This window comes from Rhamphochromis sp. 'chilingali' (assembly GCF_963969265.1).
Source record: "Rhamphochromis sp. 'chilingali' genome assembly, chromosome: 22".
NCBI lineage: Eukaryota > Metazoa > Chordata > Actinopteri > Cichliformes > Cichlidae > Rhamphochromis > Rhamphochromis sp. 'chilingali'.
The window spans coordinates 18,447,409-18,466,728 of record NC_137950.1 but is presented as its reverse complement, the minus strand read 5'-3'; the positions used below and the strand labels follow the sequence as shown (position 1 = coordinate 18,466,728).

At 40.3% G+C, this 19,320-nt stretch overlaps 1 protein-coding gene and 1 pseudogene across 4 annotated transcripts; one reads left to right on the top strand and one right to left on the bottom strand.

Moving 5' to 3' along the window:
* Nucleotides 1-748: 748 nt before the first annotated feature.
* On the bottom strand, nucleotides 749-12,268 carry LOC308390220 (protein phosphatase 1 regulatory subunit 1B-like). 3 transcript variants are annotated; one of them, XM_080871973.1, is made up of 6 exons: nucleotides 12,152-12,268; nucleotides 11,899-12,072; nucleotides 5,192-5,275; nucleotides 4,296-4,374; nucleotides 2,056-2,175; nucleotides 749-1,949 (listed from the first exon to the last, which is right to left on the bottom strand). In XM_080871973.1, the coding sequence occupies exons 2-6, from the start codon at nucleotides 11,992-11,994 to the stop codon at nucleotides 1,837-1,839; spliced, it is 492 nt and encodes a 163-aa protein (XP_080728099.1). In that variant the 5' UTR covers nucleotides 11,995-12,072; nucleotides 12,152-12,268; the 3' UTR covers nucleotides 749-1,836. The 3 variants fall into 3 exon arrangements, with proteins under 3 accessions (XP_080728099.1, XP_080728101.1, XP_080728100.1); XM_080871975.1 differs by having other exon boundaries at nucleotides 4,296-4,371; nucleotides 12,152-12,249; XM_080871974.1 differs by lacking the exons at nucleotides 11,899-12,072; nucleotides 12,152-12,268 and adding an exon at nucleotides 11,078-11,149.
* A 3,367-nt stretch (nucleotides 12,269-15,635) lies between these two features.
* LOC308390873 (neurogenic differentiation factor 2-like) lies at nucleotides 15,636-19,081 on the top strand (annotated as a pseudogene). The gene is made up of 2 exons: nucleotides 15,636-15,894; nucleotides 17,995-19,081. The product of its transcript is annotated as a neurogenic differentiation factor 2-like (transcript).
* The last annotated feature ends 239 nt before the right edge of the window (nucleotides 19,082-19,320 follow it).

The following is a 19,320-nucleotide window of genomic DNA, read 5'->3' as shown; positions in this document are numbered from 1 at the left end:
CCATACTATTACACCACCACACCAGCCTGAACCATCAACAGGTTGGATACAGGCTTGTTTACACTAGATTCTGAAAAATCAGTACTCATCAGATCAGACAGCATTTTTCCATGGTGAGCAAATTTTTTGCCTCAGTTTCTTGTTCTTAGCCGACAGTAACAGCACAGGTGTGGTCTTCTGCTGCTGTAAACCATCTGATTCAAATTTTAACCTGTTGTGCACTCAGTGATGTTCTTCTGTAAACTTTGTTTGACAACAACAAGGCATTTTCACCCAGAGCTGCAGGTCAGTGAATATTTTCTCTCTTTCAGACCATGACTGTATCCTCTTGAGATGGTTGCATGGGACAGTTCCAGTAGATCAGCAGTTTATGAAATATCCAGATTCACTTATAGTCAACCATCTTTCCTCCTCATTCTGATGCTCAGTTTGAACTTCAGCAGGTCTTCGCGATTATGTCTACATGCCTAAATGTATTTAGTTACTGCATTGTGATTGGCTAGTCAGATATTTGCATTAATAAGCAGTTGAGCAGGTGAACGCAATAAACTGGCAGGTGAGTGTGTACTGATAAAGAACACAAATACTCTTGGTTAAATCCCACAAACATAAAAAAAAAAGTTTGAGCTTAAGCTACATATGGCCTAAATATGGTGACATGGTTTGGTTTGAATAAAAATCAAATGAAATATGTCTTTCAAGGAAAAGAAGCATTAGGCATACAAATACACAAACACCAACAGCCTCATAAATGATTTATTATCAACCGGCACGAAACAGTGTTTATGTACAGGGTCATGAATGAACCTTCATATGTGATGTTTCTGAAAATCAGGTAGATTTTATTTCACTATCAAGCTAACATGTGTGGCATCCCAAACATATCATGTCCGCTAATCTCCATGTTACAAAAAAACAAAAAACCCCAGTTTAAAATATCTAGCCTCGTGATTAGTTGGATTCATCTGTTAGGATATAATCTGGTCTACTGTGACTGCGCTGAATTCGTCTGTAATCCTCCGTCTTTTGATTTCTTGACCTTGCAGACAAATGTCTGAAAGACTGAGGAAAGCAAACTTCAGAGATGGACATAACTCTGAAAGCAGTGTCACAGTTTCTGAGCTAAATTCCAGTTGAAACTGGCTATGGTCATCGCACTGCAGTCTGTTACTGTCTGCACTGATACTACGTACAAAATATAATCTTGTGCATTTGTACAACACACACATTAGCTGCAGATGTATCTTCATTACCCACTGTGACATTTGGCATTTGATTTCTTTATGTACTTCTTTTGCTTCTAATCGGACGTGAACTGTAAATTTAGCACCCGTGTCACTTCAGCTCATGCCCCTTTTACATGATGTCAACAAAGCCTATTTAAATTCTAATTCTTCAAACTCAGATGTCTCACAGTATTCCCAGACCTTCAAAGTGAATAAAACAAAACAAAAACAAAACACCTTTTTGAACTAATGAATGCTTTGTGAAAATACGAGAGTTCTTAGCTATTCTTATATTTCTTGTGCAGCGTCCTTGGCTGATTGGAATTTAGCCCTCGTTTCTTTGGCTGACGGCGAAACAGTTTCCTTCACAAGTCTCCAGCTAAAGATTTCCTCTGTCAGCTCAATGATATTCTGACCTTCATCATATAATCTCTGTTGTGTTTCTCTTTTTTCTCCACATTCCTCTTTTACACTGTATGTTTCCACAAACCCACAGACCCAATTAATACACACTCATACACATATCCATACACGCATATGTACGGCACACACATGTGCTATGCATATTGATTCATCATAAAACTGTCTCGATCAGGGCTCTCTTCATTTGTCATTCTGCATTTCCTTCCTCTCTTTCTTTGGCATCCTCTTTGTCTTTGTTGCGATGACCTTCTGTCAGACTGTCCAGGAGACCACGCTGATCCCTCTGTGCCTTGCTTTCTTCTTTTAGATCCAACATGAAAAGAAATTTCCAAAGTGTAAATGTCCATACTTGGTATAGTTGCCAGCAAAAATCCAAAAATGGGAAAGCCTATCCTAGCTTACCCACCTGAGGCTTTCTGCTGCCTTTCCTCATCATGTTGCTCCTCTTCTTCCCCTGAAGAGGACTCTGTGTCTACAGACTTCATGTCAAGTGAGGACAAATGGGCCTGTGCCATCTTCTGGACAGCTGAAAATACAAATCAGTTATGATGAATGAAGTTACACTGCAAACATTTTACTAACAAAAATACCAAATTTTCCAATCATCTGTCCATTGTCCTCTAGAGGACAAAGAATAGGTTGATAAAAGAGATTATTGTGTTTGGATTTGTATATCTAGAGTTGTAATGTTACACATCAACTGTGTGCAATGCGTGTGAAATCTAACACTTGCTCTTTACTAATTTTGGCTTTGATTGATTGACTTAACAAATGATATCCCCTTTGCTCTATTACCGCTATAACAGGATCCTTTGGTTATTTTGGTATGAAACTGGGTGAACAGAACCAGCCATGTGGACCTCATTTAGTTGAGCAGGGTGTGTGTTGTAATTCTACTAAGGGGAAGAGGCTGGGTTTTTGGTATTCCAGTGGTATATAGGGAGTCACAGAGTCATTTTGATGACTACCACTGTTTAGTTAATATTTCTGGATGAACTTCCAAAACTAAATCATCTATCAGTTGCCCTAACCTCCCATCTACAATAAGACCTGTACCATGTTTATATGAAATACCCTCTCTGATTTTTATTGGGTTAGTTGATGAGGAAGAAGATCTGATGATGTTTTGTCTCCAGATGCAGATTCAGACTTTGAAGATCCATTATCCAGTAGTTCATTTGTCCTCCAGTTATTCACTAAGCCAGAGTTTAATGACTTAGTAAGAGATTCGGATATGCCAAAGGACGCACTTGAGTTTTTTGTGTCTATGCTTTTTCTTTTAATAAGAATCATGAAAAGGATCCTAATCGATTCTTTGAAATGTTCTTTAGATAGAAATAGAATAGCCCTTTATTGCAAATGTATGAGAAAATAGAATAGCCCTTGTATGAGAAATTCTGGAAAATGTGCATTGGCAGCAGTGGGATTCGAACCCACGCCCCCGAAGAGACTGGAGCCTTAATCCAGCGCCTTAGACCGCTCGGCCACGCTACCATTGCTGGCTGACCACTGGGTGCAATGTGTTATAAGTACAATGCAGATGAGTGGAGGTTATTCATTGACAGCTCGAAACAGGACCTATAATGTGTCCTAGTGCACATTATAGGACACATTAGCCAAATGGCTATTATGTCTTGTTAAAAGAAACATATGAAAATTTGCAAAATGTTTTGGAGAAGCAGAGATACAATTAGCACAAATGGACCAAATGTGAAAAAAGGTGACAAAAAAGATTTATTATTTAAACTCAGCATCACTGAATTAGGTCATTTCAACTATTTTCTGCAAAGGTCAGAATTGTTTTTAATTTTTTTTATACGGGTTAGTATAATCATTTTGGAGTTAGGTTTCTAATCGCCTGTCTGGTCATTTATCTAATGATCAATATCCACAGGAAAGGACTATGTCATCTGCATATAGAGACAACAAGTTAATGCCAAGGTGAAGATAAATAATGTTCTATGAAGCAATGAGAATATAACAAACTCATGAAGCTTTTGAGCTATTCAAATAAAGTAAAAATCAATCTTAAAATTTTGTTACATTTTTTTAATGTGGATTTTCAATTTTAAAATATACATGCATGTCTTATGAAAGGAAAATTTTTTTGTTATATAAAATTATAAATGCAAACATCACTCAAATAAAACGAGCAAAACCCAGTTAATATTATGAGTGGCAACTGTCATGTCTGCAGGTGCCAAAGCCACAATTTGCACAAAAAAGAAGACGCATAAAAACGTCTGTTGTATAGATATTTATAACAACAGAGTTGGTTTTTTTGTGTGTATTTAAGTCTGTGTGACTCTGGTTGCATCTGATAGTGTGTGTGCATGTGCCAGCGAGTGGGTGAGACTGTGTTACAGCTGTGCAGCCATTCTATAATCCAGGATGATCCAGAACAGACTCACAGCTGCCACTGCTCCTAATCTTACATGACACACGCATGCACACACACACACTCTCATTGTGGTTGTGGAAATGTGCGTAGTCCAGACAGATAGAGACCACATGGTGGTTGCCACAGCAGAATTAGGTCTCCCAAATTCTTTCATTTGGTGTCATTTGTTATATAAACAAGAAAAACCAGTGTGTGGGTACAAGGGAAAAACACACACAAAATGATTCGAGTCAGGGTTCATTTACCTTTAAGAGATGGCGGCTGGTAGGTTGACATGTGAACCAGTTTGGCTTTCAAAGCTCCATTTTCCCCAAGAACCCACTGCTGAAATAAAAAATGCAAACCAGGGTTTACAGCTAAAAGTGTACGCAACACTTTTTTGTCTTATTGTTGCCTCAAACAAATGATACAATATAAGAAATCTAATAATCGCTCCTTTCCAGTTGCAAGGATTAGAGCAGAAAGGCAGTAATGCACAATGTGAAGGTTTGTCAGCAAAAGTCAATGAAAAGATAAAACAAAACGTAAAAGCACTTTCATACTTGTAACAGGTAATTATGGAGTAAAGCATAAATAAAAATGCCATCACTTATTCACATATTTGTTGCGTTATTAAGTGAAGATGCAGAATTAGTTGTCACTGTAATGTACATAATGTAAATAATCGAATTTGACATTTCCTATGAAAGCTTTTCTGCAGCTGTTTTAGAAACAGCTCGAAAATGTAGAAGCTGGTTTCAAAACAGAAAAAAAAAATTTCATCATCAATAAGTCAAAATTTCAAGTTATTATTTCAATGTAATAACTTGGAAATTAAAGTTATTTTTTTAGTCTCTACTTCTTTTCTCAGACGTTTGAGTTGGGAAGAGAAATGTTTGAGATACCTATCTGGAAATTTTGACATAATAACCTGAAACTTTGACTTAAATAGCAAAATGTGGGCTTAATGATAACAAAAAAAAACTAAAGAGACATTCACAATGCACATAGAAAGTCGAAACACCACATTTCCAATTATTTCAGAGGCCATGATTGCATTGTACTGTGGTCTTTTGGAACTTATGACTACTGTATCGTTGAAATTTGATTCAAACCTTTTACTGCTGGATCTTTAACTTGTATAATTCACATGCATATCTACCTGATGTGGGCTGCTGTCTTCTTCTGGTGATGGTGGGTCCGTCAATCTGAACAGCGTGGCAGGTGTCGGCCTCCGACGACGAATCTGCAGAAGAGAGAGATACAAGAGGTTTTTTTCTTTAGGGCTTCACTGCTTCAATAATCAGCATTCATTTATTCTAAACTGTGGTTTATGGCATGTATGCAGAGGACTTGTTCTTTGAAAGTTAGATGCATTAAAAAAATAAATGCATATCATTATGCAACAACATTCAAGAGACTGTCCAGCTTGTTTGTGAATGAGGATTACGTTTTATGATAGAAGGCAGAAGGATTATTTAAATTATAAATAAATCTAAATAAGGATTATTTAAATTTATTTCCTTTTCTGCTACAAGTTCCTATCGCTTGGATGAAATCACAGTTCTTTTGTAACATGTTTACAGTATGTCTCCATCATACAAAGCAGCCGGTACTTCTTCATCTCCTTGTCTTATATGTGTGAAGCAGGGAGAGTCAAAGTAACCACAAAACACACAAAACATTAAATATACACCCAACTGCCAAATTGTTAGGCACACCTGTTCAACTGCTAGTTAATGCAAATATTTAATCAGCCAATCACATGACAGTGCATTTATGCATAAAAACATACGGAAATAAAGTTCAAGCCTTTCTTTACATTTCTTGAAGAAAGATGATTTAAGTAACTAGAGTTAAGTTTAACTAGAGTTTACAGAGACTATGAAAAGAAAATATGCCTTGTTAATGTCAGAGGTCAGAGTGGAATAGTCAGACTGCTTTGAGCTGAAAGGAATGCAGCAGTAACTCAAATGAAAACTTGCTACAACCAAGGCAGCATTGAAGAGCAGAAGAAGAACATGTTGAACCTTGAAGCAGATTGGCTGCAGCAGCAGACCACACCAGGTGCCACTCCTGTCAGCTAAGAGCAGGAAACTGAGGCTACAGTTTGCACAGGCTCAACAAAATTGGACAACAGGAGTTTGGAAAAATGTAGCCTGATCTGGTCAGCCTTAATTTTAGCAGCAGCAACATTTTTTCTTTTCTAAGTTTACCTTTTTGTGTTTGAGTCCTGCATTTGGGCCCACTTCCTACCTGCCACAGCAGTCATGACACTGCTGGAGTGTAATGGTGTGGGAATATTTTCTTGGCGCACTTTGGGCACCTTAGTACCAACTGAGTATTGTTCAAACGCCACCGCCTCTGTGTTGTTGCTGAGTGTGTCTGTCCCTTTATGACCACATGTATTTTCCAGCACCTTGTAGGGTCTATTCAATGAAAAATGAAGGCATTTCTGAAGGTATAAGAGGGCCCAACTCAGTACTAGCAAGTGTCCGATGAGTGTTTATCTACAGCATATCCCGACCTGTCACATTCCTCTGATAGTTGGGCATTACAAAACTAAGCCTGTCAGTAATATGACTTGTAAATGAACTCTCTAACTTTTAATTTGGTTCAAAAAGATGCAATTTGAGGCCACGGGGCAAAATTTTGCTGTATTCGTCACCTCCTGTGACACGTGAATACATTGTATTAGTAATGCTCTTGTATTCTTGGACCTTCAGTTTATATTTTACTTTCCCATAACATTTCAAAGTGAAATAATGTACTTTTTCATGCACTATTTCTGGATAGTTTTCAGATTAAGATTTTAAAGCAGAGTTGTTAAGGTCATTTCCAGGTTTCAAAGTTCCAAAAGCAAAATACATAACACCTGGGTAAATAAATTACTGATTGAAAATACCATATTTACAAATCTGCTCCACACTAAATAAAGTAGGCACAATTAAGAATTTATTTTATAGAAACAGCAAAAATCCAATAATATAACACTGTTAGGATCCTTATTGTGTCCTTTCATAGAATTTTTACTTGTAATTAGATTGATTACATTTTCTCACCATTATTTTTATAACTTGTTATTTATGGAAAACACACACTATAGTCATCGCCGGCTCTCTTTTGTGATGTGTGATGGTGATAACATTGTTATGAGATACAAGTGGCTGCCAAGCCAATCACAGCGAAGAGTGTAGGCATTGAAATGTGTGGGCAGCTTTCACTCTGGAGTAACTCTCACAGCTTCTGCTTCCCTTTGTGCACTGCATTCATCCATATTCATGAGTCACACACTAGAATTAAATATGCAGCCCCTTTTTTGGGGGGGGGGGCATCCTATTAGAGGTTAAAGATGTGTTAACATGAAAATATGAGTGTGGCAATCCAATAAACACACAAAACATGTGCACACAGCACTCAGGAGGGGAAAAAAGGCATGTGGGGCCAAAGGACCAAACCACATTTGGAGCACCTGTCTGAGAGCCTCTTCAGACATAGTGGCCTATGTTTTGTTAACACTGTAGTCGGAAGGTCAAGCACCTGCAGGGAACATATTTTATTTTCATCAGATCCTTGTTGTGCATGTCTGAAATTCCTGTAAATACCACTGATTGCTCAGTGTGGCTGCAGTGGACGTTTGATTTCACTGGAAACAAATTAATGTTTCATAGTTCCTCCTCACATGCTGGGCTTATTGTCTTTGTTATTTTAGAATAATAAATCATTTTAACATTGTATTTTATAATATGGACCTTATTATTTAGGTGATATTCTATTCTTCAGGTTTTTAAAAACTGTATTACCCAAAGCGTTTTTTGAAAATGCATTTTATTGGTCCAATAATGTCTTAAACCAGTGAGGTCCAAGTTATCATGTTATCATTGATGATAAGAAGTAACCTTAACCCTAAAAAATGCAAAGTTTGTTTTTGATATCAGCTGTTGGTTTTATGATATTTATCTTTTATCCCCTGATTGCTTTTTGAGACTTCTGAGGCGACTTTTCAGGGGACAAAGTCCCTCTGACATGTTCTGATAGCATAGGGTTAAGGCTGAGGATTAGGATACTGATAGAGGGACAATAAAGATAGCAACACACAAAACTGAGTGAGGGGTCTGACAAAAATTTGGAAAACAAAAAGCAGAAGGAGAGTTCTTTAAAGAAGTTTGGGCTATTGTTTAAAACATAACAGAAACCTCTCTAAATGAATTATGTCTAACATTTCCTTTTAATAGCTAACTCTTTACTCTGTACTTATCAATATCCAGAAAAGGTCAACTTATTGATCATATTTTTCAATCCACTTAGAAATGTAATGTGTTTTAAATGTTACTGGAACTTGTTGATCGATGCTTTGGGGTTATAAGAAGCCTTTTTCTGTTGCCGCTACCATCAAAACACAGACACGTCTAGAAAGGCAAATTTAAGCAGCAGCATGGGTTCTAAGTTTAGTGGTCATGTAGTAAATCATTAATCCCACACCCCATTTTTTTTGTAGGTCAGATGACCTTTAGTTGCATAACATTCAACTCCAATGCGTCATACTGGATGTTTAAATGAACAATGACAACACTGAGTGGGGGGTAGTGACCTAAAAAGCCTTTTACGCAAAAATAACTTCTGTGCTTAATGATTAAATGCATGCACTAAAAGTATAAAACTGTGTACACAAAACACTTTTCAGGGAATAATCCTTTGCAGAACTTGATTTGACCACAACACGACTCATGACTTCGGACTTTTGACCTGGTTTTTTTTGTGTAGCGTTGGCCTGGATAGTGGAGAACAGGAGCTGAACCCACACAAATTAAAGAAAACACAATTAATGCACTTGAAAATAGAAACTTCCCATTGGAAGACTGGAACTGTCTTGTTTATTTTATTCTCCTGCTACCACCTCCCTTTGTCAGCTACAGTCACTTCATCTAGGTCTGAAGATTTACCAATATTAAGACCAATATTAAGCCATCAGCCCACTCTGTAAATAGCATTAATGATTAACAGGGGTGCGTATGCTGGGTTTGTAAGAATAAGACCCTATTAGACTTTAGAGCTTTTTATTTGTGCTCTTGGCAGGAGCTGCCCTCGCCCTTGATTCATTCCTCAGTCATCCACAGCTAATCTCTTTCTTTTTAATCAGTCATCTCCTTGGCTGATGATTTTCCTCCTTTTGCGTGTCTTGTTCGGCTTCTGTCAGCTATCTTTGTCTCTTTTCTTCTGCCGTTTTTCCCTTTCCAGCTCAATGTGTTCCGTTTATTCCTGCCTTTATTTTGATTTATTCTAGATGTTTCAGTCGCTATCGACGGGCGGCATTTCTCAAGGACCACAAAAGGACAAGAAACTCTTGATGAGACCTCACAAGACAGTAAGAGAAGGTGGCTAAAACCTCAGTAAACCAAAATCTCAAGGACAGAAAAGAAAAAATACACTTCAGCACTGCTCCTGCAGCTCTCCACTTGTTTTTTGAAACAAATTCCACCACTGGACGGAAACAGAAGTATTACAAGACAGATTGTATTAACTAGTCATGCTGTTGCACTCACACATGCATACAGTAGAGGCTCAAGACTGTTTGGTGGCAGCTCATCTACTTGTCATAGTAGAAAGATTTAGGTAAGCAAGCTGATATTGTCCATAACATGAATTAGCATGTTGTGTGAGCTCTGATGTGCTCTGTTGGCACACTGGAAGAGCTGTTAATGATGCCAAAATATCATGTGACGCAGGTGTAGCTCAGGTGTAACTTATAATCAAAACGCTTTTAAAATCAAAGTAAGCACAATTTATTTTTAAGTATTAAAAAAATCAGCTCTGACTGCCTATTATGCTCTTGCAATTTTGGATTTAAAGTTATTACTCTCTCCTCTTTCACTCATGGGACCTTAAAAAAAACTGTCAAAATAACTGCCTGAGTCATTACTAGGATCGCTGCCAGGGTACAAGACTTCCTTACAGAGGAAATTTGCTGAATATAAGTCATTGCTGAGGTCTGGCCTCACAGGATTTGAATCTCCTCTTTTTCTACTTGTTGTTGTGTCACTTTTACTGTATGTATGAATTTGAAATCACTTCCTTTTATGTGTGTGTACACTGATGCCGAAGACGGTCATTTCTAGTTTAGCTTTTTAAAAAGTGATCAAGAAATTCAGCCGATGAGGTGCTATCAAGGTCTTTCGAGCTAGGAACCCATTCCCAGAAGGACTTGCTACATGTTGGGTTAAGTTATCGATGAGAGTTGTGGTTTTAAGCATTCCTACACGTCTCATTCCACATGATATGACCACAGGGCATTTTTGGTCAGTTAGAAAGAAGAAATTCGAAGATTATGATACAGTTTTCCAAAACTATAGATCACAAAGCTCTTTTTGCAGGTGAATATTTATCTCCTCAGACTGTTTCCTTGTATCTCTGTGTGTGCAGGACTTCCTTAGTTTGATCCCGTCCCTCTTATTTTCATCAACAGATGCCTGAGGATTATTATTTTGTGCACACTGTTCCAGCAGACTTATGGTCACTTTGGTGACGTGATGGCTTCAGAAACACAGAAAATGAAGCCCTGTAACCTTACTCCTACTTTGAAGGAAATGTGCTTCTTCAGGGTCCTCCTGATATATAATGTCTCTGGCTTCTTGCAGTCTTATTTAATCAGTGGAGGAAGATTGCCATAATCTTACTAAGATCTGAGCTGATAAAACTGCCAGAGCATCTTATAGACAAAACGAGTGAAGAAGTGAACAAGTCTATCAGGTAGAGTATAGCAACTGATTAGCATCAGACTGTATTTAAATTAAAATATCACTCAGAATTGTGCCATCATTGTGCATGGGCTTGCTTAGAAAAGCAAATAAATCATCCCTTCTGTACTGGACAGGGTATGAATCAAGCAAACAGAAAACCCAGAGACCAAGAGTGGGCTGTAAACAGCAGATGCAGCAGAAAATATCTGCCCAGAACTTATTGATTTATTAGGCTGAAACAAGCTTTCCAAACAGATGCCATTTGAAATTTTCCAAATCTCCTACTTGGAAAAAAAAAGAACATTTCTTACTCTGCACCTGGTCTCCAGTGAAACTTCCCTTAAGGGAGCGACTGAAGAGATGAACATCTCCTGCAGAAGGAATGGATAAGCCTGTCATTTGCTGCTTTTTGTGTCCAAATATTACCTCATTGGCAACTTTGTGACCTTTATGGGCTCTTGTCTTTAACACCACCAATAACATATGCACATCTCTGCTCATACTGTACAGCATAATACCTTCCCTCTTCACCCTGCCCTGCACTGTTTGCATTGACCAGCGCTCGCTTTGGGATGATTCAGCATAAGCAACAGATAACGGATCTGACTTTACATAATATGCTCACCACCTCCACGAGCGTATGAGTAATACCTTCTACATTTTGCTTCTTGTGTGTGGTAAAGGATTTATTACTCAGGCGCAACTAATTTTTAATGCCACAAATGGTCCTTTATCCCTCACCTCCTCCTCCTCCTCTTCCTCCTCCATTCGGATGGAAGGGCAAAGAAATCTCATCAACTTTAAGGACTCCAAAAAAAAATCTGTAGCTGCAGAGCTCTGCTTAATTCCAGCACTGCCCATACCCTGCTGCCCACAGAGTAACATACAAACATCAAAACACAGTTTTGCAAAGTCTTGCTAGAGCAGTCTGTCAGCCTCCGTGTTAAGCACTGATGCCCCTGAAGAAGCATTAATGATGGAACTGCAGGCGAGCACGTTTTAGATATTTACTTTTAAAATGTACAGATGCAGTTACCCAGCCTGAGCTTAACAATCCTTCCACACACACACTCATCTCCACAACCACTGTCATCATCCGTGTAGGCTACAGCCACACTCCCTCAGATCTCACCATCTCCACCTGTCGCGGGTCCAGCTGGGTGGGCACGGAGGAAGGCACGGAAAATTGGATCTTCCTCCTCGCATCCGCGTCTGCCTCTCGGTCCATCACCTCCGTCTCTGCGGGGAACAGCAGCAGCAGCAGCAACGAGTCCCGCCTGTCACCTCCGCAGCCGAGCGCACAAACCTAGAGTCCAGAGGTCAGCTTCAGTGGAACCGCCTGTGGAAAAACTGCAGTAAAGTGCTTATACTTGACAAAAACTCGCCGTCAGTGAGTAAACAGCGGAATCTCTCTCTGTCCCGGCGATCCTCTGGTCTCTGGAGTTCCGTTTAACAGCAGCGATCAGCTCCTCTTCCCCGCCTCCCCGCCAGTCTCCCCTCCCCTTCCTCTCACACTTTGTCCGCTGACCTTAATGCGTGAGGAGGAAAGAAGAGCAGTGAAGGTTTTGTTGCCTTTACTGGAGCCGCAAACTTTGCGCATTTGCATTTTAAAGTTGTCCGATAAAGAAATCTACCCGAATGAAGGGGAAATTGAAGAAAAAAAGCGAGGAAGTTACACAACTTCAAAGAATTTCACAAACTGATAAACAACTAAAGTCAGCATCGAGTCATAGTGAACTAAAATAAACGAATTTTAAGATATTAGGAAGATGCCACTCACTGCTATCTTAGCAAAAATGTGCCGAATCCTGGTTGGGAAGAAATAGATTTTTTAATTTTAATTAATTAACGAAGTAATTAATTTTAGGTAGGCACTTAAGGTCGTATTTTATTGCACTGACGTTGAGTGCAAATTTGCGTGCTCACTTTGAGGACGATCAACAAACTGGAAATATAAATAAATAAAGATCTAATCGCTCCCCCTCTTCCAGAGGCAAAAGTATTAACCTCTGCTTTCGCCGGTGCCCACCTTGGCTTTACCATATGCACAGCGAATATCTGCGAGGCACTCAGTTGCCATGACAACAGCTTTTCTTCTTAGAGAGCTGGCAGTGCAGGAAGTGTGTTGGAGTGTGTGCTTCGGCATAAGTTCGAGGAGAGGCAGGGCAAGAGAGGACAAATGCATTTGTCAGCGCGCAACACAATCAGCGGCCAAGCTGTCACGAACTGTCATTTATTTGTACGTGGGATCCCCCCGAGCATGTAGGCTGTTTCAGGCGGAAGTGTCCTATTTTTCATGTGTCATGCAATTCGTAAAGAAGTGGAAAAAGGTAAACTTTCACCCAAATCATTATGTTTTCCTAAAAGTCAAACAACAGGATACATTTGGTGACTAAATATAACCAAAAGGAGATTGAAAAACAAACTTTTCTAAAGGCTTTCTCCTTGTGGTGTATATTGTGTGTATATTGGAAAACGAACCAGATGCCCCTGTAAGCAGAGGGCCCCATGGTTGATCCCACTTGCCACAAGCCCAAGGGTTCACCCTCTACTGAAGTACTGGACTTGAGAAAAGCTCTGGACATCTGCCAGCTTCAAGAAGAGTTGCTAATGACAGCAAACTCAGGCCTGCTGGGCGAGGTCTGCAGATAAAAGAGCTCGCCACCTTGGACATTTTAAAAGAGCCCATCTGTGGCTCAGCTCCGTTTCAGTTCGTCTGTCGTCCTTGAAAACATAATGTATGTTTGCGAGCACTTTCAACAACACGTGACACCAAGCAACACTGGGATGACAAGTCAGCACCATCTTATGGCCAAAAGTAAAGAAATCACTTCACTGAGGGGAGGTTTGAATGCAAGTAAATATATGATAGTCCAAACTCACGACACAGCACAAAAATGAGCAGAGCTGAAGGTGAAATATTTATAAGATTATTGTGTTATTATAAATGTAATGTAGAATCCACAACAGATCATATATGTGAGCGTTCCTGTGTGGCACTGTGTAGTTACTGAAACCACCAGAAGGTGGCGACAACTGCTAAGAAAAAGCAGCCATTTCTAATTTCTTATGACTGACGTTTGCACAGAGCGATATTTAAATTTTTACATTTATAGTTCAAAGTATTGAAATAACAAGAATATTTATTTGCAATATTTAAAAATATGAATATTTCAATATATTTCACAAAACCTCAAAGCAATAAAACATGATGCAAATATCCACAGATTTACTTCTGCTGAAGAAGGTAATTATTTGGCTGTGTTTATTTACAACACACTCTAAATTAAAAACGTCGTTCCATCCTCTTTTGGAAAAGCTGAAAATGCGTAATTTTATTATATTTTACCGAGGACGTCGTGTATTTGCTTTCTATTTCCAGCAGGTGTCACCCACACATAACTGTGGAAAGAGTAGTCACTGAGAATTTCAGTGATATGTGAACCGAGCCGTAAAATATAGATGTTTATAAGATTGATAGAACCAAAGGCTTGGCAGTTCAGGACATATGAGGTCAAATTAACTTTAAAGCTTCTCCTAATCTCTTCATTTTCCTCTTTAAATATAATAACTCAAGGCAGATATAGAATAAACAATACTATACAATACTCTTCTCCAGGTTTTAAACCTTTTCAATCACAGCGGAGGGGAAAATGCATTTATTTGTTCATTTAGTTCTTACTTTTAATCTGAGCTGTGACATGACGCCTTTGGTGACTCCTAAAACCGAGAATCTCGAACTCTCCTTTTGCCTGTAGGATAATGTAATGATATGATGATATGCATGACGTGTCTTCATTATTTAAATGTCCATTTGATGTAAGTGTATGTTTGGCATTTAATAGTGAAAGAAAAATAGCATGAAATTCTTCTTATTGGGTTTGAGCTTTTGTTATTAACCCAAAGGACTCCTGAAAATGGCACATAATATCTCTCATTAACCTCCATTCACATTTGTGCCCGTGTATGACTTTTATCAGAGATTTAAATGTGTGAAAAAATAAAAAATAAAAATACTTGTCTGTCAGGCACTTTGGTTTTTCCACTGAGAATGCACAAATTACACAGCGGTCAGTCGAGTGAGGCTCAATAGCATGATGATGATGATGATGCTGATAAGCCTCCCCACCACCCACCCCGCCTTTCGTTCTTGCTTCTCTCTACCTCTTGCCTTGCCCCATCTTCTGGCCCCTCTCTGCAATCTGTGCCTTCGCCACCTTTGGCGTCAGTCCGGCCGCTGGCACCTGTGCCAGTCCTGGCAACCCAAACCAAGACGCCTTGCTAAGCTCAGTTTAACTGATTCGTTTAGGCAATTGCACTCTGACTCTGATCTGTATGAACGGCAACTTACTCATCCCAGACCTTTGTGTGGGGTGTGGGCACGCTGGTTTGCTCAAGTTTCTGTTGATGGAATCGGGGATGAGTTCAGTTGCTGTTTGTTTTTTTGGGCCAATATACTGTTTCACTGAAATACTTCCAAAATGTTCCCATATGTGGATGATTTCCATCATCATGATTTTCTTATCCTACACAGCTCATTTTAGATCTCCTCGCTGGGGATATTTGTTGTGGCGCAGCCAACTATATGAATGCTATTACATGTATATTACAATTAATGCTATAAGGGGATTTTCCTACATCTTCTATACGAGATTAACCCAATTTTCCCCAAAGATGGAGGTTAAGAGAAGCAGCCTGAATCCTACGTTTCTTTTTTTTGTGCCATCCTCTCCTTATTCCATTTTCTCTTTCAGCTCAGTGACAGATGGCGAGTCCCTCTCCCCCAGGGGAAGCCAGTCTCTGTGAATGCGGCCGCATGTCAATCACCGGCTCTCATGTGATGGCTCTTGCCAATGACGTGCCAGCCATATGGGCCTGGCATCAGAGCTGGTATGTAACCCACCCAGTCCTGCCTCTGAGGTGCCACACGGCTCCCTCCTCGCGTTTGGGCTGAGGATAGCAGCAGCAGACAGAGCAGGGTGGCAGGAGAGGAGAGAGAGGTGTGAGAGCAGAACGCAGCGCCTCGCTCGCACAAGCATCCGTGCAGGGCGTGTGGATGTGATGCCCACCCGGAGAGAGATGGTGTAAACAAACCCGCTTTGCCCCGTCACTGAGCTCCACCACGGAGGTAGGTTGCACAATTCTAGTCAGTAGACTATCAGATAATGATCCAGATTTGTTTTTGTCTTTGTGCTGATGTCTCTTACAGCCACGGTTAGGGGAGGGTAATTTGGGTTTCGATGCCAGATTGAGATAATGTAATGCTTTAAACCTGTTTTGGAAGAAGGGTGCAGTTTTCCTGGCTCTTTTTGATCATTGTATCGCAAGCGATATGATCAGATTGGGCTTGTAATCTTTTTTTTAAGGCTTTTTCATTTTTGTTATATATATATATATTAATGTTTTTATTATCGGAGGACATCGATCATGCTGTGTTTCATAGATTTCGTTTAAATAAATCCACACTGACCCTCAAGAGATAGGTTCTACTTGTCACTTTTGGCATTCATAATTTGCATTTTATTGTCTTAGAAAATGAGCAGCATGTGTGTGTGCGTGTGTGTGTGTGTGTGTGTGTGTGTGTGTGTTTGTGTGTGCTCTTGCATGATTCACGTCAGAGCACTGTGGGGGTAGTATTCTCCACAGAGATACATAGGCTAATTGACAAGGTATTGGTAGGCATTAATTACATTGTGCTTACAAGATTAGATAAAAAAATACGCCCTTGGACACCAAACGCACAGCTGAGCTCAGGGTAGTGAGAACCTGAGGAGATCTGTGGATGTGGCAGCTTTTATAATATCTTTACATTTAATTTTAGCACAGAACTTGTCTATTTAACCCGTGTCGTCGGTGAATGTGGTGACATGAATTCGGAGAGGATTTACATTTTGACTAAGTTGGTTTCAGAAAAAAATAAATAAATAAATTATGAGGAGAAATTTAATTAAAAGCTAGATTTGTGTAACTTAAAAAGAGCTTTGATCGGGCTGGAATCTCTGACGGAAAAGAAAGGTATTGATAGAATTATTTAAAAAAACAAACAGTCAAGGTCAGTATGAAAACATACTCTAATTTTCGCTCACAAATCTATGATTTATTTATTTATTAAGTCCAGACAAACTAAAGTCCTCAGATGAGGATTTATCTGTAGCCTGCGTGATCTGCGAAGGTGTGCCAAACAGGGTTCATGAACCCGCAGAGAGTTTACTGAGGTTCTGGTGCATTTCATTTTTACACTATCTGGATGTTATAAGTTAAACGCATATATCTAATTTTTTTTCACGATTAAGATTAAAAAAAATAGAAAAAGGTGTATTTTAAAAATGTAATTTTTAACAAAAATCTGTTTGCTCCCTTGGTCCTGTGTGCGGCCGGTGTGTAATGGAATTCCTCCAAGTTGGTAATTTATTGGACAGAGGAGGGACCCGCACCCCAGTGAGCCCCTTGGGGATTCAGCAGAAGCAGGCCAGTCTGCGCCGTGCTGCTGGAGGGAACAGATCGAAGCACATGCTGAGGCCGAACAGTGGCCTACACGGTTACTTGCCTGAAGAATAAACCAAATGCATCTGATTTTCTTAAAAAAAAGATAGTACTAAATTATAAAGTTTTTATTAAGAGAATCTCCCATAAATATGTTTTTGCTATACTTTTTTTTAAAAGGTGGAAACATTAAGTTTTCGTGACGAGCAATTTTATACGGCCAATTTGGTTAAGCACAATGTGAAACTAAATTGATTCAAATTGAAATAAATATTAAATGTATGCATTTATTTTTTTACACAAAAGATGACAGTTTTTTTTTGTTTAGCAATTGAACAATATTTCATGGCATATAGATAACCTGTCTTGTAGAATTTTGAACCCTAGGTGATGGGATAATTTTACAAACTGTCATAGCTCTATAGCTCTAGGTTGTCTCTTTTTCAAACAAAGATGTAACCCACTGTGGAACAGCTGGGATACCCTGCTTGGTGGATTTCAGTCTGAAGAAGCCTTGACGTTCAACGCAAAACTCGGTGATATAAGCCACAGGGCACTCTCACTGCTTATAAAATAATTAGCGAATAATAACTGTTTTTTTTGTTTCTTTCTTAAGATTAGGGACGTCTAGAAGCTACGACCCTATGAGGGCTCACCGGAGATTTTTTTGCAATGCGTGCTTGTTGGTGCGTAAAAAGCAGGGCGCCCAACAGCCAGGCTGAAGCGCTGTTTGTCTGTCTTGCAGGTTGCATGCCACAATGTTGAGCCGTCTGTTCAGCGAGGTGCTGCCAGACGTCCAGAGGCTCGCAGCCGACTGGGTGGAGGACAATGAGGTCGAGGACTCCAAAGCCAAGGAAGATGACCACGAGCCCTGCCACCTCGAGGAGGACGAGCTGGACGAGCCACTGGAAGGCAGCAGTCGAGCTGAGTCTGAGATGGCCGGCGACGATGATGAGGACGAGGAGGCCGAGGAAGAGGAGTGTGGGGATGAGAACAGCGGGGACAAACCCAAGAAGCGCGGCCCAAAGAAACGTAAGATGACGGCGGCTCGCGTGGAGCGCTCCAAGATGCGTCGGGTAAAGGCAAACGCTCGGGAGCGCATGCGCATGCACGACTTGAATTCCGCGCTGGACAACCTGCGCAAGGTGGTGCCCTGCTATTCAAAAACCCAAAAACTCTCCAAGATCGAGACTCTGAGGCTGGCCAAGAATTACATATTAGCCCTCGGGGAGATTTTACGCAACGGAAAGCGTCCAGATGTGGTGACCTACGTGCAGATGTTGTGCAAAGGCCTGTCCCAGCCCACCACCAATCTGGTGGCAGGCTGCCTGCAGCTCAACACCAGGAACTTCCTAACTGAACAGTGTTCAGACGGAGCCCGATTCCACATGCCGAGTTCTCCTTTCTCGGTCCATCCCTACTCGTACCGGTGTTCGCGCCTCTCCAGCCCTCATTACCAGCCTGGAACCGGTGCTCTCAACTTGCGAAGCCACTCCTACGGCTCTGGATACGAGGCCGTGTACCCGCCTGGAGGCACGTCCCCTGACTACAGCAGCCCGGACTACGAAGGCCAGCACAGCCCTCCCGTGTGCCTGAACGGCGGACTCTCCGGGAGGCAGCAGGAGTCCTCTGAGACTGACAGGAACTATCATTACTCTGTGCACTACTCTGGACTGACCACTTCTCGACCCAGCCACAGCATACCCTTTGGGCCTTCGGGTACGCGCAGTGGTGGTGCGCACTCAGAAAACATTCCACCATTCCACGACGTACACTTGCACCACGACAGGGCGCCCCCATACGAGGATCTCAATGCCTTTTTCCACAATTGATTCCATACTACGGTCCAATCAGGCTTATTGACATTCTAATGACAATCCTATAATGTTTAATATTGTTTGGGAAACAAGAAGAGTCTCTAAAGGGAGGTGATGGAGGTGGCAGAAAGAGTCTTTTGATTATCTTCTGTATTCTACTGATGTCATCCCTATACTGTTGTACATCATATCAAAGTGTGTCCAGTATTATCCTGTATGCAGAATGAGTGCAACTGACATAAACAATGTATAGG